At 43.3% G+C, this 19,631-nt stretch overlaps 1 protein-coding gene across 13 annotated transcripts in view; it reads right to left on the bottom strand.

The window, feature by feature from the left end:
• Positions 1 to 19,298, bottom strand: part of LOC120955574 (spectrin beta chain) — a 35,129-nt gene extending 15,831 nt beyond the window's left edge. For 4 of the 13 annotated variants that reach the window (XM_040376567.2, XM_040376559.2, XM_040376566.2 and 1 more), the window contains exons 1-2: positions 18,857 to 19,297; positions 1 to 183 (exon numbers count right to left, since the gene is read on the bottom strand). The exon at positions 1 to 183 is cut by the window's left edge and continues 78 nt beyond it. In XM_040376567.2, coding sequence (XP_040232501.1) covers positions 1 to 58 — 58 coding nt within the window. In that variant the 5' untranslated portion in view covers positions 59 to 183; positions 18,857 to 19,297. Of the gene's footprint in view, positions 184 to 1,051; positions 1,091 to 16,197; positions 16,507 to 17,681; positions 17,816 to 18,856 lie in introns of those variants that run through there. The other 9 variants (XM_040376568.2, XM_040376569.2, XM_040376570.2 and 6 more) reach the window with 8 other exon arrangements.
• Positions 19,299 to 19,631: the final 333 nt, after the last annotated feature.

Raw genomic sequence — 19,631 nt, 5'->3', positions numbered from 1 at the left:
ATTCATTTCCCGGACCCTGGCTCGGGTCCCACCGCACCACGGAAATGTCAGTCGTCATGATTAGGAAGCAATGGAACGGGAAATAATCGCTATTTTCTTCCTTCCTTCCTTCGCCTTCTTATACTGCTTCTTCTTCTTCTTTCCTCAGCACTGATTCGGTGTGAATTATTGCAATTGTTGTATCTGGTTTTGGTTGGGAATAAAAAAAGAACGAAAATTACGGTTAGTTTGATGTTTTTTGAGCGATCACCATTAACTTTGTTCGTTTCGTTCAAGATCCAACTAAACTCCAAACTTTCACTGCTCTTATGTTTGTATCACAATTGATCACCACGAATAACGAAAATATCTTCTGACCAGAGTTCTTGCAGCACTCCACCCATTTTGAACTATCACACGACAACTTCCATCCTATATTGAGCTCAATGAAACAAAACTGAACCAAAGGCGGCGAATGGAAATCCCCTCTCGCGATGGCTCAATTATTCTCCTCTCTCCCTCCTTCTCCCAGTCTGCCCACTTCGTTGGAGACCTAATTGATCTATGGGGTTGGAAAATGGTCGACCACATTCACGCTGAATTCCGAAGTGATTCTACCGAACAAATATTCTCATCGGCGGAATAATCACTCGAATGCAGCACATACCGCCCCGCCCGAATGCCCGGACCGCCCTCAGCATAAGCAGCAACAATGTCCAATTTTTATGCTTCTCACTGCACACACAAACACACACACACACACACACACACACACACACACACACACACACACACACACACACACACACACACACACACACACACCGGCAGCATCACCATCAGTGATGATCTCAACTCTGCTCTAGCGATCAAAAGCACGGGGTAGAAGCGGACGCGCGCGCACTTCTGGACATTCACACGTCAGAAATAAGTTCCGCTCCCTTGCTTTGGTGCTGCTCTCCCGGCTCAATCATCGTTCACAGACGACTCCAGAGCTGCATCGAAAGCAATTGAACGCACTTCTTCTGCTTCTCTCTGCCACCCATCTTGTGCCCGTCTATGTTAGTACTACCAAGTCTACAAAACACACACTTTTAGGGTGTATGTTAGAGCGCCGTCTGAGCCGCAGTGATACGTCAGAGGCACAGGCAGACAACAGCACAGCGCAACTCACTCTATTTTGGGCGTTGTCCAAACGAGACGTGATACGCCGCGAGCGAGCCGCGATCACACACACACACACATACCCCAAAACCTCTCTAAAACCTCTCGGGAAACAGTCGACGAAGACAGTGGTGTGGTGTTCGGTGGCGTGTTTCTCGAAAATACAATCTGATGTGACAAGTGCCGTGTATGTACGTACCTTGGCAGTAAACATCCAAAAAAGAGCACAAAAATCACGTTCCAACTCTCTTCGCGTTAGTTTAAAAAAACCCTTTTTGCTGATAACGAAAAACACACACCCATGATAAGGGGACCTGACACTCTGGGGGGGACTTATAGGATGATAGAGAAATTCGAGTGAATTAGGTTTACGACCCTTATTGGAGTAGGGGTATTTTTGCTGGAACTGGCCGTTACTCCGGACATTCTGTGGAAATTCTACATCATCAAATGCACCCAACATTTCGATCAATGCACAACCCCTCCTTTCACTCCACTGGTACAGAGGACTCACTGTTATCAGAGATATCGTTGGTGTTGACTAAGACTTGATAACAGAAACGTTTCCTTTCGTAACTTCCATGAAAAGTGACTTTATTGGTAGAAATGTAGAATGCATTACGTTAACTCCAGTGCAGAATTTGCCCCAGTGATGTCATAGTGTACAATGGAGAACAATTGCAACGAAAGATCACATCTCCCACTCGGAATGACTTCATGAATTTAAAGAGTTCGCAAGAAGCGGGTGACATCGCTCGGAAAAGAGGTTAAATGTTAAATTTATTCCATTAGATTTGTCATTCCAGCCGCTCCGGGGGAGGGTCCGTCCGTCATCGACTGTTTATTATTGGATGGAGAAACGGAATGAAACAATGAAACGTTAATGTTTCTTTTCACGCTGAAAACAGTGTGTTACGAGAAGCAAGCTTGTTATGAGTGCGGTTTTTGAGTAACTCTCCAAGGGTGAGAGGTTTAAAGGGACATAGAAAAAAAGCTTTTTCTTCTTTAAAAAAACCCATCTTTGAATGATGTCGATGTCATTCGTTCACTATCAAAGACCCCCTAACAGAGAGGGAGAGAGAGAGTCAAACACAGTGTTGCACAATCGACGCCAAACAACATCATGATCAGTCGCACACATACACGCATCACCGGCCCTCCTAAGAGGAGTACACCAAACACAGTCAATTATGTACCGCCGTGCCGAGCCGTTGTCAAGTGGTAGAGGCAGACCACCTCCACACCTCACTCTCTCCTCTCCCTCTGTTGACCAGCACGGCACGGTCACGATCACAATGTGATAACAAACGAAGCAATCCAGCCCCGCGTCCAGCGGTACACCATCAACGGCCTTCCCCCGTCCGTGCGATTCGGAAATGATTACCAAATACACAAGACAGATGGGGAGGGATGGGGCAGTGGCGGTCATCCGGGGCGAGCAGGAGAACCGCATCGAATCAAACACAATAACCCGGGCCGGGCATGATGTCACCACACAGCCGGGGAGGGTCGAGAACTGGGTGCCTGATATGCTGCTGCTACACTCACACAAGCATACTCTATTGCTCTATCTCAGAAGGGGTTGGAAGAATATTTCACATTATACTTGAATTTTAAAACTTTAGTTTGAAAATGAAATAAATTAATTCAAAAGATAGATAAGCAAATAAATGTGAGCGAGTGATTTGTTTATTTTCACAACTTGTTGTTGTTGTTGTTTGTGGTCGATTTGGGTGGGTTATGGGTAGTACAAGGAGGAGAAGGGTTTGAGCATCACCATCATCATCATCTCCGATGGCCTTGCAGCAGCATCATCATCATCATCGGAGAGCGGTAAAAGGTTAAAAGTGTGCACTGTAAACATGCTTTTGGGTGGGTTCGTTCGAATGGAGAGTTCGAGGAGGGTTGGGTTTGCGTTTGTCAGACCTTTGCAACATGATAAATGTTTAACACATTGGTGTTGTGTGTAAGGCGAGCTGTTAACGAACGTTTCAAATAAATCAAACATCACATGGCATGTGTTTTTGATAAACAATGCAACACACAAACACAAATATAACAGATCCGTTATTTATTGAAAAAAAGGAATTTACTAAAACTTCAGACTAAAACTTCATACATCGATGACGTAGGCCTGGGAGCTCCTCGTCGTTGCGAGATCACGAGTTGCCTGAACCAACCGAACCAAAATCGAAAAGACTCACATGACACACACACGAGATCTATCGATAGCGATAAAAAAATACACAACTCTAAAGCCAGAGATTTAGCTCGCTGCCGGCAGAGCTTTCGCGAAGTGAGATAGAGCTCTGTAAAGCGAGTTACTACTGCTGCCCAAAAGCGGATCCCCTCACAACAACACTTTGGTTCCATATTAGGCAAAGCCGGCCTGCATTTCCAAGCGGGGACCACCACGTCTGCTCCACTAGCCCGGTTTAGTGGAGCACGAGAGAACGTGTTTAGCTGTCTTGTTTTTGTTCATTTTGTGTTTGTATGTGAAGAACATTCTCTGCACATTCAGGTGTACTACATTTAGTAGACACATTTATACTTAAGCGTATGAATCAGTTCCGACGTTGCGCACTCTCTGCTTGTGATGAGAAGAGAGCTTGTGCAAATTTAAGTGCATCAATCAGATATTTAAAAATAACGAATGTTCCAAGAACGGTGAGCTCACACAACACAGTGTGAAACATTGAACTTTGGCTTCCTTTTTATGGCACTTTAGATGCGGGATAACACTACATCTTAAGACTTTTTCAGCAGACATCGCAAAATCATCACACAATCTCACAACTGTTAATTATTTCACGCAACTAGCGCATCAAATGTCATTTCAAAAGCCACACAAATGACAACCTTATCAGTTGATATCACAAAACTGGCAGCCAATATCTCAAACATTGCTTTGTTCGACTTCAGGAACCTTTGAAACTAAATATATATTTGTAATCCTATCCTATATTGAAGTTAACCACACCTTAATCCAACGATGATCAGACCACAGTCGTAGTAATTTCCCTTTCAAAATACTTCAAATACTTCAACGGCCACACACTCCTCTCTCTCTGATTGAAATGTTTTGGCAAGAGAGCTGTGTGCGGCAGGTTCCTGCTGCTGCTGCTCCTGTCTTTTTGCCCTTTCTGAATCTGATTTTCATGGTCGTTACTCACGTTGGTTGGTGGTGCGGCGGTTTGATCCATACAACAGTCTGCCAAACACACCAACAGAGAGAGAGGGAGAGAGAGATGTTTGTACCAAACAGAGCAAGTGGGTCAGAAAACCGCATACACAAAACAAGCAGCGCGACCTATCTCGCCAATGCAGCAACAGCAAACAGAGTCAGCAGCGGCAGCAGCAGCACCAGCAGCACCACCGACTTTTGCTGCGGCACTTGAGCGTACGAGAAGCGCGCGGTTGGGATGTTATTTTTAGGCTATGACTAAATCAGCGTTGAATTTGTTAAAGTCCACAGTACGGACGTGTGCGCCACCGCCGCCTCTCACCATCGCTGCGGAAAGAGGGGAGCTAAGAAAGGAAACGGTAGTGGTTTAGTAGTGTTTGGACCAACAACGACGACGCAAAATTTGGATTTAAATTCCCATCATCACCGCCATCACCACCATGCTGCTGCTGCTGCCGGTGCTCCTTAGGGTGGGAAAAGTTGTTTTTTGCACGGCTGTATGTGTGAGTGTGTGAGTGAGGAAAATGCAGTAAATTTATCGGAAAACGGATTGAAGGAAAACCCTTCTTCTTGAGCGCTTGCTGCTGCTACTGCTGCTGCAGTCTGTGCAATGCGGTGTTGTGGTGCGGTGCACACATTTAGCACACTTATGGGTGTGTTAGGCGCTGCTCTGGATGACTTCATCTCACGCTTTTGCGTAGAAATACAATAACTTCTAGGCTAATCAAATGAAAATCTTATTTATTTTGTGTGCAATCTTATGATTTTGTTATATTATTTGAAGCAATTTTCCACATATTATCAAATTTTGAATCGATAAGTAGTCTAGAAAATATGCCAACTATTTGAGACAAAATGACACATATTCTAAGTAGGCTGCTAACAATCGGAACTGATAACCTTTAACATATGTTTTAATTAAACACACACTACATCGCGTTTTACTTATTCTTGAGCAATTTCACTAATTTTTGAATTTCACTAATTTGAAATCGTTTCTCAGAAAGTCTAGTAAAGATAAAAAACCTTATGAGATTAAGTTAAAACTCTAGTAAGTCAACCGCTGACAGTCTAGAATTGCCATTCAGAGAATAATAACACGGAATTGGTTATCTTTTACAAGATGATCCTACTATTTCAAAAGAATTTAAGCTTCGCCCACATTTAAGGTATCGCTTAATCTCGAGCAATTTTCACTTGTTTTTGTATTTTGTGAGATGTTAGTGATGTATGTCGTAAAAGATAAAAAAAAACGTACGTGATCGATATTTTATAAAATGTGCCAACTGTATGAGAAAAAGTGATAAAATCTTGAAAATCATCTGCTATCTGTCGGATAATATCGAACAGCGTGTTACAATAATAATTAATCTGGCACGTCAAAACATGATTTCACTAAACAAGGTATGACCAGTGTAAAATCATGTCAAAACTAGTCTAGAAAATGTGCCAATTATATAAGATTAAGTGATAAATATTTAATGTTGGTTGTTTACCGTTCAAATTTTGTTAATTATAAAACAAAAAAGTTTAAATTCATTTTCGTACCATTTGGAACGACCGACAACTTATGTCATTATTTATCATCTCAATATTCCGTTTCTCGTTTCATGTTTAAATCCTTTTGATGGCTGATAGTTGTACGTTCTTTTATATATAGAAAGGAATGTTCCATATATATGCTTAAAAACATTTTCCGTACTTATATAATCGCAAGTTCTAATTACGTTACGGTTTTATGTCTTTCTTCTAAACATGTCTAAACAACCAAATTAACGTTCTTACTCTAGCGCACACACACGTCACTACCCTCTGCAAAGACAATCGGTGTAAACGAGAACGTAATTCTTCGTTGCCGCTGTTCCATTTTTGGAGTCACACATTTTGGACGTAATTCAATACCGCCGCATTGTGGAGCAGCGAGCAGAAAGGCACCACCCGACGAGCTGGAACCGTTCTGGGGTTTTGCATCGTAAGTACAGAACAGCACACACTATAGAGAGTGAGTGAGCTGAAAAGGTGCTCTCATATTTCACAATTACAATTCCGAAATAATCCAACACCGCTCATCCTCAGGGGGGCGGGTCGGTGCATCATCTGAGTTGCTCACTGAACCCAAGTGTCTTGTCGCGTGGGGCCGCGTGGGCGCAAGACCGTCAAGATCGGATGAATAATCAAAACCATCGCACACAACACAAATGGTCAAACGAAAACTACTGAACAGCAGCAGCACAGCAGAAGGGGTACAAAAAAGGTGGAGGAAGACCCGCACAGTGTGACACCAAAAACGAGCGCGCGCGGGCAGGAAATGACCCATCCAATACAGCAGCGGACGAACGAGAGTGACGCGCGACTCCTCCAGCAGCAGCAGTAGTAGTAGCTCGTCTATGAGGTGATTGAATATTCTAATGAGGCACAGGTTCGAGTCGACAAACAGAGAGAGAGACAGAGCGTGCAACGGAACGGTGGAACATTTGTTTTATGTTAGACATTATTTGCTTATTACTGTCACCCTCCGGGGAGGCGTTTGTTTCTATTTTGTGCCACACGTTCACACACGGGCAGCAGCACATCTCCAACACACCCCAACCAAACACACTCGACAAGCACACTGCAGCAGGAAAGGGTGTGGTCTCGCGGTGGTTCATCAGGGCCATCAGTGCTTCGAACGGTTTCGATGGCGTGGCGTTCGACACTAGGTCATAATAATTAGTGATACCACTCGGCCGGCCTGCAGTACCTTCTGCACACATCCCATCCTAGAGAAGACGATGTCCCACAGGTCTCAGGGAATGGTTGGAAACAATATTACTACACTTCCGAGACGCTAGAAGGAAGGCAATGGGGAGCTAATTACCACACATTTATTGACAGCGTAATGGTGGTGTCATCGGAGTGTAGTAAGGCGTTACAGTAAACAAATCATCGCAACAGCAGTCGAAGAAGACGTTCGAAGGATGATGGTTCTGATGGTGTCACACAAACATTGCTGGTTTTTTTTTTTATAACGTCTTATAAGCTCTCTTCCTGTTTTGCAAGAGTTTGTTGTTTTTTTATGTGCTAAATTAATGAAGATTAACTGTCGCATGACAGTTACGGTTCGCCACACACCACCACAACACTCCCTCTCAGTATCTCACCCATCCCTCCACATCTTGTTTAAATATTAAACCACCTTTCGGGACGAAAATGGGAAGCGACGACCAGTCTCTCTCTATAGTTTCTTATCTTGGCATGTCGGCGCTATAGCTTGCAGGTATTGAGGGATAGTCTTCTTCCCTTTCCCTTCTGTCCGTTTTCTTCTGCTATGGAAAGAAACCTTACCAATACCGGCCCGATTATCTGCACCGGGTTTCTTTTTATTATTTGTACCGAAAACGGGAACACATGAGGAGGGCGTAACAGAAGTGTAGAACAGATTAGATTTCATTACGGAGCGGCCCCATCGCAAACCGAAACAAGTAACATAGCTTCTTTAGGTCGGTCGGTTGTTGTGGAGGAGGCCCGTGTGGAAGCAGAAATCACAGAAATCGATGGTGGTGATGATGATTGGAGGATATGGAGCGAACAATTTATACCAATGGTTCTCTGACCTGACCTCTGCTTTGCGTGGTTGAACAAGTTACGCAAGATGGTTCGAAGGGCAACCAAGGGGAAAAAAAGGAAACATGAGGGAAGGAGGCTTCTTTGCGAAAGTTGATTAGCAGCAGTAACAACCAGGGCACGGAGGAGCAAAAAAGACAGGCAAAGCTATTAATTTAATGAATGATGCGTGGCACAGGTAGACGAAACCATAAAACCTGGTTTCTTCAGACACAGCCGCAAACGCTAGAGCCTTGAACCACATTTTTCGTATTTTAATTTTATCTAGTCTTTGGTTAAAAAGGCTAAACAAAGCCGGAAAACACAATTTAACCAACAGTTGAAGTTAGATTTGAACTCACGATCCTGACTGTAAGAGTCCGCTCACTTACCTACGGCTCTATTCAGCTACTTCCAATGTTCACTCTTAAGAGTTAATATATATATCTCTGATTTGGAAGTGGTTTAACCTGACTAAATCTGATTAGCAAGCCGAATTACTTGCGAGGTTATTGTAAATAGATATCTTATCATTAAATAAATATTATAAAATTTATTTTTTCCATATTTCTCTTTTAGCAAAACAATTTAGACATGAGGCCGTGCATACAATCAACACATAACAGTACCTCAAACATTGTATTATGAAATACACACAAACACAGTTTGTTTAGCTATTTTTTTATGACCCTTCGTTGACACAGCACTCGCAGTGGTTCGAATTCAATTTAGGAGTGTTCCCACACACCGTACTACTTCAAACAATAGAGATAACACTGGCGAGGGCGAACATTGATTACGACCGGGGGGACAGCATACCCACCCGCAAATGCACTTCACAGACAGGCGCACACAGAGGCTACGCAAAGCTGGTGACACTAATGCACTCGGTGATACGGGCCCGATACGGACGACAGAGTGGGGAAAAAGCAAGTCTAGTCAGTGACATCATCATTAGTGAGAAGTCCAGTGTTGCCGCCCCTTACACCTACACCGGTGCACGCCCTTCTTACGTCCTCACTGTTGCCAATAGCAGGGAAGTGTCATTTGAATGACAAATCTCGTACGCTTACAGATTATTGTATAACAACAGATACATTTATATAAAAAAAAACTATATTTAATAGGAAAAAAGACACTTAGAGAGTCCTTATCCGGCTCATACTAAACCCAAGATAGGTTACAAAGGCTGGAAACAATTTCTGAGGATGCAAAAAAATAATTCCAAAATCAAAATGTTCTATCCCGCGAGTCTCTACTGCGCATGTGATGGAAATGGCGCCAGTGTGTGACATCATGTTTGTGTGTATATCTCTCCCTCTAGTCCTGTATTTCCTGTGGCACAAACACACACACACACATACTCATGCACATATGCTCTTCCGGGATATCCTTACTGTATGTTTCTGGTGCACGATAAAAGCACAATGAACTCGCAGCAGGTTGAAAGGTTACGTCAGTCCAGTGTCAGATTCATATATAATTTACACCAAAAACCTTAACAAACGTACGGTGAGACATAAAAGACTAGAGCTGGGGCATACAGCACGGTGGGAGAGAAAGAACATTTAATGGGTCAAACGATGCGATGACCTCAGGGTTTGGGTTTCTGATTACATCAGTGCGTCCGGCAAATGTCTGCGTTCTAGAATGTCATCATTTTTATTGATGTTTTCTTGTTTTTTACGCTCAAATTAAACGATTATAATTAGAGTGATCACCCGATGTGTGGTCACGATTTTTTGTACACCAAAACAGGCTTACTAGAGCGCACCCAAGCTCCAATAAAATGTTATTACTTCCAACAAATGAATGCCTACGCGGAGCGCAGCAAAAAACCAGCATCTTTTCGCTGTAGCATAAAAAACACAGCGTTTTTCCTTCGCCCAGCCCAACAAGTGCGTTTCGAAATCGATGTTTTATTTTTATTTCCCGTTCCCCGGGATGAAACGGGGAGAATACGAAGACGGGGACTGTGCCCAAAGGAGACATCATCGGCACATCAACATCATCATCGACACAACGAACAGCACACAACGGTAGAGCTCACATGTTCTACACTGCTCTTGATGGTGGGATTCTCAGCACCCGACAGAGCTTTGCAGCTAATGTGCTCTTCCTTCGCTGGGCGTTTATATTTGGTATCAATCCAGAAGTACCACACAAAACCGTACGTCACCGCATTTCGCCACTAGCAGCAGCAGGCGGCAGCTTCTCCACGCTTTGCCAATCTTTACACATCGCTTTCTTGCTTGCACCTCCGGCGGTCAAGAGTGGCATCCCGCGCGTAGGGTCAAGTGGCGACGGCGTCAGTTACGAAAATAAAACACTACTAGATACCAACGATACCGCACCGCGATGATATGGAATTGAGTTTTATGCTTGTAGTGGCATCATGTAAGGTTTGCAATACACTTCAAGAAAAAAGGTCGTCGAAGAAAGGGCAGGTTTTAGAGCCGCCTAGAAGTAACTTTGTTAGTGGTATCCGGATGTCTTATTCCGTTTTTTTTCGGTCAAGTTACTTCTACACCTGCCATAATAAATTTTATTTTCATAATCCATCTGGATGGTCCCTTCTTGTTCAAGCGATTTGAACCAAAATGCCGCCGGATGAAGCGATCCTTATTTGGTTAGTATATATAGTATGGAAAGTGTGGAAGCAAACGTTTATTGCATTAAATAGGCAAGTTTTTAAATGTTCATATGGTTGCATTTGTAATCACAAATTATTCCACAAATCCTCACAAACATGCCACTGGAAAATATCAATTCCGTTGACATATTGAGCCGAAATTGTAGATTCAAACTTCAGTATATTGTTTGCATTATCATGTGCCAAAGACGTGAATTCATCTGACCAATGATAGCACACCGATACTGATTATAAATGATTGCTACTTATTGTCTATTTTGTGATTTTGTACTCACTCTTTTTGATTTTGATCACATTTTTTGTCAAATCAACTGAACATTGGAGTATACGTCACAAACATTTGATCGAAACTCATTCATTTTAAAAAAGTTTTCCAATTGTTTAGAAATTAAATTCAGTTCCTCCATTCTTTTGTTTCCATCTTCAATGCAAATGCTCAAATGCTTTGTGTCATGGATCTGCCCCTTTGGCATTCATGTGTTCCTTTGTAGCATAAAATCAAATAAAGCTACCTCGCACCACACATGCCCGCATAGACACACAGACACACGACGTTCGCATAAATACACCGCTTAACCCCAATACGTTTCCCTCCGACCGTGTTCTTCACTTCCTGTCATAGTTTGACACCTTGACCAACTATGCCTTTCTTCTCCCAAACCCATCATCATACCCTAGCCCTTCCATAAAACATCACACACAAAAGGCACACAAAATGCGGATGCGGCGGAGGGCTTTGCACGCTTCAAGAACCATATGGCCAGTTAGATTTGGTGTTGGTGGTTGTGGTGGTGTGTATATGTGCCTTCCCATTCCCGATAGTGTTTAGAAACGAAAGTTCATTTGCCCTTTCGGTGCCCTTTTAGGCTAGCGCGTACCGTTGGTGTGGGGGGTGTTGTTTTATTTTTCACCCGCGTTTGTTTGATTGGTTTATGTTTGAATGAAATAAAAAACTCAGCACTATCTGCAACATGCGTTCGTTATGGCGATATTGCTGTTGCAGGCGAATCAGACACGTTGACATGAACGCCTCAATCTAACAACTAGTTTTTTGTTCTATTATTGATTTCCTTGGCAATATTTGTAGAAGAAAGTTAGCTAAATAAATCATTTTTAATGTCGCAATGAACATCTGAAGCGTTGCTAATGGTGCGATTCTAAACAAGAAATGGTTTTGATTCATATTTTTTGTGAAAAACAAGTCCAAAAATAAGACTTTTTTCAATATTAATATAAAACATGTTCATTAGAACAAATGGTGGTTGCTCTCTCGAATCAAAATGGTGTTAATGCACCGTGTCACATGTGCAGACACACACACAGGCCAAACATAACCGATGAGAAACTACGCATGCCAGCGTGAGTGATTATTATGGCGTGTCGGAATTTTCCCCTGGCCAGAACCGCAGCCAACCCCTCATATACTTCCGCCGGTCCATTTTCTCCATTTTATTTTCATTCTTTCGCGTCATTTACGGTGTACCGCGACATACGCAGAGTAGAACAGGGGGTGCGCTGCTTTTGAAAAATATTACAACCCGCAGCATAATGCAAAAACACTATTGTTTTCTCTATACCAGCGCGAGTAGCTGGTCTCTATACCAGCGCAAGTAGCTGGTTTGCCGTTCCGGCTGGTATTGTCCGTAATACGTGGCACCAACAAGAGCTGCTGAGAAGTATTGTAACGTTTAACGATGATGGAAATTAACGTGTGGCAAATATACAGGGTTTCCCAGGAGTTTTTATAGCTGTGGGACACTTTATTGAATCTTTCTTACGCAAAATGAACTTAATGTAATGGTAATTGGACTCATTCGCACCCTTATTGGACATATCCAATAGGAATTTTCAAATAGGTTGCCATAGAATCCGTTGCCATTTCCGTCAAATGCAGTTCTCTTCTTATAAGAAAGAGTTAAGGGAGACTCCCACAACTATGAGAACCCCTGGAAAACCCTTTAATGCATTTGTTGATTATAAAATGAAGTAATTAGAGGAATAGAACAGAAAACAGAACAAGTTAAAAAAGTTAGAAAAAAAACACATTTTCTGTTAACAAATTCGCAAGAATTACGATCTGTACAGCGGCACAATATGCTATTATACCTGGCTGGCAAATATCAAACCCACAAAAAAGCTTCATTCTCTGCCTGATTGTCGACCTTGTCGAAAGGTTGTTGTTGGTATTGGCTCCCTGCCAGCCCGACACACGAAAGCAATTTAACTTTTATATCGCCACCCATAGGCCGGGTTCTGTGTCGGTTCAAGCAAATTATGTATGTGTAGGGTGCAGTGTGTGCAGGTTGCAAAGTGTTTCCTCCTCCTGGTCCTGGGGCAGGACCGATTATTGGCCAGTTTCGTGACAGGAAGGAAGTTGCAGATAAAAAGCAGTTGGAAGAAAATAAAGGGAATAAAAAATCCGGAACCTTTCCGCTCTCAAAACATCCACACACACATACACACATTTGGGCCTGCTCCAAAAGGGCAGAGGACAGATCGTTGTCGACATCAGCAAAAATTGTGTTTTTTTGCTAAGGAGTAGTTCCAGAGTACGTAATCAGTTGGCAACGGTTTAAGGGTGTACTAATTTGAAATTAGTTTCAGCTTGTGTAATGGAGCTAATTTATGGACCTACTTCTCTGCAAGAAGAAGAACGTTTTTGAGAAGGTTCTAAAATGTTTTCTTTATGGTTATTAGCACAGTACAATACGGTTTTTGAAGTTCCGATCTCAGCTACTGATATGGAGCACCATTGAGTTCAGAGTGAGAGAGGTCATCATTATTTAAACTGGCTGCTTGGTCCAGATTTTGGTATATTGGTCAAGGCATTAAAATAAAATCGGGCTGTCTAAATCGATTTTTTCCAACAGAATAAAGAGTTAAAAGATGTTTATCCAGTCCTAAATGCCGAATTGAAACAAGTTTCATTATTGAACTGTGCAACATAGTTCTACCAAAAGACTCACTTATTCTTCACCCTGGCGTAACGTCCTATGCGGACTCACCGACCTATACAGGCTTTCTTGACTAACTAAAAGATCAATTATTTTGGTGAGGAACAGGCTCATAACATCCTGTTTCCTAGCTCAGTTTTCAATGTGAACAGCATTAACCAAAACTTTCAAGATGTTTTTCAACAGTCATTATTTTTGACATCTGGGCTGTTGAAAAAACCTCTTGTGATTGTTGAATAATGCCATTCACATTAGAAACTGACCCGGAAAACAGTGAAAGCTATCTTGAGCTTGTAAATTGGTGCCTCGTGTATGGTGTATTACAGGGTTTCCCAAGTAACTTTCGAATGTGCACATCATTATTCATCACATCCAAGATATGTTTCAACAGCTGTCAAATCATGTGGAAGAACTGCAACATTATTGTGATGCAAATACAATATTTGATAGATGTCGAAAAACATCTCGCAATCAATGAAAAATGTAGTCAATGTCATATCATGGAAAGTAGCGCTTGTTTCTCTACTTCCTTTGCATTTTTTTGTTGTTCACAAAATAGTTTACCAGTAATACGATTTAAAGTACAGAAAGATTTAAAAAATCCAATCCGAAAGTAATTACATGCAATTCTTGTAGTTCAAAAATATTTAATTAGCAGTAAACCCTTTAAACATAATGCTTTCCATAGCTTTAATCTGACGAAAAGCTGTTGGACAAATAAACGGTCTTCGTTTGAGCCTGTTAATGCAAATGTCCTTCCTGTCCAGTTAGATATGTCAAACGAGAAACAAATTGAGATGTCTAATGCGGATCATAATAGAACATCAGAATTTTTGACACATTTTTTCTCGAACACTCGAGTCATATAATTGGCCCTAAAGTCTCTATAAGCAAAAACAAAATAAGCAACCAACCAACCTCTAATTTGGCTACTGAAAAAAATATGTTTGTCAAATATAAAGTTGCATAAACAAACTTGAAAAACTCAATCGATGATTCTGAAACGAATTAAAATCAATTTTCCAATTTCGTTCGGAAGTTGCTCATCTCGGCTACGAAAAAAACTGATTTACTGTTAAATGTCACAAGGGCACAACGTTCCTGTTCCTTCCTTCCTCCTACAAGGATAAGATATAAAACCTTCCTTAGAGACTCCCCATCGTTCCGGAGGGTTTAGTCATATCGTAGAAAAAAAAGATAGGACTAAAAATGTAGCAAAAGTCAACCACCCTCCCACCAAAACACGGAACGGCAAATCCACGGCGATATTTGCGTGCTTACGTGCCGTTATCTATTTTTTAACTTGCAAAACAAAGAAATGAAAGAAAAAAAAACAAATCACTAACACACATACATACGCAAACATATTTATCTTTGTTGTGCCCAAAGTCAACCAAATAAACAGAGGACACACGAAACCGCAGAGCCACCGACACGACACGACCGGATTCGAAGCGCTCACCTGACCGACCCACCAACCTCAGGAGCTAGTTGGATGGGTTTTCTCGTGCGAACTTTGGAACGAACTAGGGGGGGTTCATCGATTTTCAGCGATTTTGTAAGCGCTACATCCACTTACTTCCTGTTGCATTATCCTCGCACCACAATGGGAGGATATACGCAAACCTTTTGCTTACGTGAAACCACGTGTAAGCAACATTAAGCAGATTTCCTTTATGTTTCCTTAACTTTGCGATCTTATTTTTGCAATCAAGAAGGGCGAAAAAGTCCATTTGTCTGGGTGTGAAAATCATTTTCCAAAAACAAACGAACGAATAAAAAACAACAATTTCCCCCCGCGCAAGCAGGGCTGCGGATACAGAAAGGAAATGAAAATAACAACACCAAGCACGAAAAGAACTCCTTCTGGGTGATACGAGAGAGTGAGAGAGAGAGAGAGAAAGGGAGAGAGGAATGTGAATAGAAGAAAAAAACGCACACACACTCACTCACTCACACATCCCAAGCGGAACGAAACTGCGGCTGACGGCAGCAGCACGTCGCGATTGCGCAATCTACCGGCAAAAGCGCTCTCTCGCTCCATCTCTCTCTCTCTCTCGCTTGCGCTCGCAATCACTTCAAGTGCAAAAGAGCGATAGAGAGAGAAAACGCGCGCTCCATCCCTAGCAGCAGAGGTGGACACGCACGCACTTTACGGTGGAGAAATTGGAAGCAGAACCACGATGCTAGTGTGTGTGCATGTGAGCCGTTCCCTACCAAACACCAGCACGTGTGGCTGTGTGTGTGTACACTGTACAGTCTGCGCGTTTTCTTCTTCACTTTCCGTGTGCGGTGTTTTATTACACCTCTCGCCCGTTCTATATTGCTTCTTTCACTTCTTCATTGCACCATCATTCACCCCCGTTTTTGCTTCCCCTTTTTCTTCGTCTCGTTCGCTTTACCCTCTCACAGTCACAGACCAAACACAGTATCACTTGTTCACCATTTACCAGCAAGGGGGGAGAGCCCAAAAAGTACAGCACTGTGGTGTGTCTGTGAGGGTTCTGTTTCCTGTCCTGTGTGTGTCACTCACAGTTGCGCGCGTTTGCTTTTCTTTTTCTTCGTTTTGTTCTCTACAAATTTCACACACCACATGATGAGTCCCCTTTTTCACTGCATCAGGAGACAACTTCACTAATACTAATTGACCTGGGTAAAACATACAGTAACCAACAACTTACACTAAGCACTAAAACTCAACTGAAGGAGTTGCTCCAGAATATTCTAACTCATCGGACACTAATTCGAAATGAAAATACTTCTCACCCGAGAAAAAACGAGTCTCGCTTCACACACACACACACGGGCACGACACACTAATTCGATGTGGCGGTGCTGCTGTATGCGTTCCTTACCGGATCAAAAACTGCTCTGCACACGCATTTTAATGCATCCCGACTGAGCGCGATGTGTGCGATGGAGAAGCAGCCCGCAGCTTTCTCTCGTCGCTAATGGCGACCCCTTTCGACCGTTCCTGCTCTCGCTCTTGCTCATACACAAATGAGAAACACTCCCGCTCTAGCACACTCTCCACTCTCGCTCGCCCCAAAACAGTTGTATGTTTATCTCTCTCTTTCTTTGCACGGGACTGCTGCTGCTGCTGCCGCTTTGAGGTCAAATTCATAAAAACAGAACCCCAAATCTCGTCGTTCGTCCCCACGCAAAGTGTAAACGGCGCTGTTTCGCCCATCGCTCGCTCTCATTCGCTCCGGCACAGTCAGAGCGAGAGCAAGCGAGCGCGAGCGAACGGGTGAAAGATCCACGCAGAGCACCGCAAGGGAGCATTTTTTTCTGTTCGTGTTCCCTTGTCGCGTTCCAAATCGTACGTATAGATGTGTATGTATGTGTGTGTGAGAGAGGTTGATTGGTCAAATGAACCGGTAAATTGCAAACAGCAAAACGAAAGCAAAATTTAATTCATTTTGTATTTCATTGCAAATGCAGTTAAAATGAATTACAATTTGAATCAACTTCTATTACGCTCTTTCTTCTCGCTCTCCTCTTCGCTCACACACATACATAGCGCGTCGAAGTAATAAAAGAGAGAAAGAGAGAGAGAGAGAGAGCGCAGCAGTAAAAGATGACCGATGATGTCATCAAGTAAAATAAAAATATCCCATCATTTCTCGCTTGCTCGCTCTCACTTGCGCTGCCTGCTCACGCGAACGGGCTTTTCCGCAATCGGGCGCGCGTGAGGGAGTGAGCAGGCAAGCAAATTGGAATGAAGATGGCGTTGGAGTGTTCGCGTTTGGCTTTTTGATAGACGGCGACCGAATTTCTCTTCCCTGTTTCCTCATTTTCACGCAATAACACACACACACAACCACTCCCTCGGTCGACCCATTTGATGCGTGTTGTTTTCCCACTTTGCTTTCGGTCTTTTCCCGCGGGGCTAGAAAACCCCTCTGCTAACGGTACAACGTGTAAGGGAAGTGGATGAAAGAGCAGTTCATCTTCATTTTCCACCTTCTCCCGTATACACTACACAGCCATGCACACACACACACAAAGGGGGGAATAAAAACCTGCCTAAATAGATCGTATGGGCGTTGCCGCACGCCGCACAGCATTAGACGTCAACAAAAACCGTTTTGCGTTGGGTTTTTTTCCTCACTATTTCATCAAATTTTCTCTACTTTTCTCCACAATTCACACAAATACACACCAACTGCTTTTGGCTGCTCTTCCGTGCGAGCGTGTGTCGCGCGCTGGCTGCCCTTTTATAACTTCACTTCAAGGCTTTTCGCCACAGAGTCGTCGACTTCCACACACTCGCAAAGCGCATCCGGCAGCACGCAGTGAATTAAACGCACGCGCACGCAGCAGCAGCACCCCAAAAATCTTCGATGGCGTTTTGACCAAAGAAAATTCACCTCCCCCCCCTTCGTCGCAGCCACGCTCACACACCCCAACAAATCCACCAGTTTCGCCACCTTGTGGCGGAAGAGAGATGCGTCGTTACCGAGTTTTCCTCCCTGTTGTTCCTGGGAAGGTTTTCTTTTCCCTCTGGTTTTTCTTTTCCACCGTTCTTTAGACCAGTCACAGACAACACACACACACACACGCACACACCCTACCGGAAAAACTCATTTAAGGTTGCTGCGGTCCTGCTCAGCCTGAACACGTCCTGTTCCGTCTCTTTCGTTCGCAATGCAGCGAGAAAAGTCTTTCCCATTATCTCTCCTCTCTTTCACGCTCTATCCTCACTTCTCACTCGCAAATCAGTTACCGTCTCACTCGCACCCGGGGTGTTGAAAATGGTGTAACGACAAGCGCGGCTGCTCTCGCCGCTCCCTAAAGGGAATGGAAATCGCGTTTTCTTGCCTTCCCCCATTCGAGGCGAGAAAAATCGATAATTTGACGAAGAACTAGGGAATACTCTGCGTTTTTTTCTCTTGTTCGAGATGCGCTAAGAGGAGGCTCGTTCCATTTTTTTTCATTTTTCAAATTCGATCTCCCATTAAATGAACACACAAACACACACACACACACATGTAAGCTTCTTCTCACGCATTTTTCTCACTAAAGCGAAGACGGCAACGGCGACCCAAGGGCTACTTGGTCGGGAGCCAAGCGTCAGTACATTTTTTCTATCTTTCTCAGGTCATTCGAAAAGAAAAGCACAGCCACAACAACAACAAAGACGAAGACGAGGGGAAGAAAGAAGCAAGGGGAACCCAAATTTAGGGGCCACCGTCTGGCGCCTTCAGCGTACACACACACTCACACACACACACATGCACACACTTGCACAAAACGAGCAAAAGATTTTAGCTGAATATGGGAAAAACGAGCGACGGTTTGAAGTGAACTTATTTCTTCTTTTTTTTTTCAATTTACCTTTTTCGTTATCTCTTCCTGCCGGGAAATTGAAGAAGTGCTAAAATATCTGCTCTGCTTGTATAGAGTACACCGCTACAGAATTTTTTTCTCTTAGGGCGCCACGCCACACCACTACACTTTGAACCGCCCCGCCGCACACACTCGCAGAACGACGGCAAATTTTCTTTCGCTTCCCTTTTGGCCGCCTGCAGTATGTATGTTTTCCTGATTTTGCTGTACAATTGGAACACTTTCTTAGCTACACTTTGAACCACACACAGACACACGGTTGTTGCACTACTTTTGGATTTTCTTTCACTTGATTTTTCACTTTTTTCTCTCACTCACTGATATCTGTGCGCGACGAACAACGCCACCGTTCTGCGAAATTGGCTGCTACACACTCCGAAAGCCCACACCGAAATGAGGCAGAGCGCCGTTTGACAATTACATCGGAGAGCACTTGCTGCAGTGAGAGCGAGACGTGCTGTGCCGCAGAGCGGTGCATTTCCGAGTGTGTGTGCGTGTGATGGACGGACCCAGCTAACATTGGATGACAGTTGGCGACAGTCAGCGGTGCGTTTGCAATACCCAACGAACGAAACGAGATTCAGCAATATTCAAAAACTCAGAGTCAAAGTGGATGTAAAGGAGGTGTCGTCATGTAGAACATTTGACAATGAAGGCTTTAACCTTTAAGTTGGCAACCGGATACCCGGGTATTTTTTTCAACTTTAAACTGCCATAACTTTTGATTCATTGCTTTTATTGACCTGAAATTTGCCGTAGCCTC

Source organism: Anopheles coluzzii, chromosome 3 (genome assembly GCF_943734685.1).
Source record: "Anopheles coluzzii chromosome 3, AcolN3, whole genome shotgun sequence".
NCBI classification, from domain to species: domain Eukaryota; kingdom Metazoa; phylum Arthropoda; class Insecta; order Diptera; family Culicidae; genus Anopheles; species Anopheles coluzzii.
The sequence above is the reverse complement of the archived record's forward strand: the minus strand, read 5'-3'. Positions and strand labels throughout refer to the sequence as shown.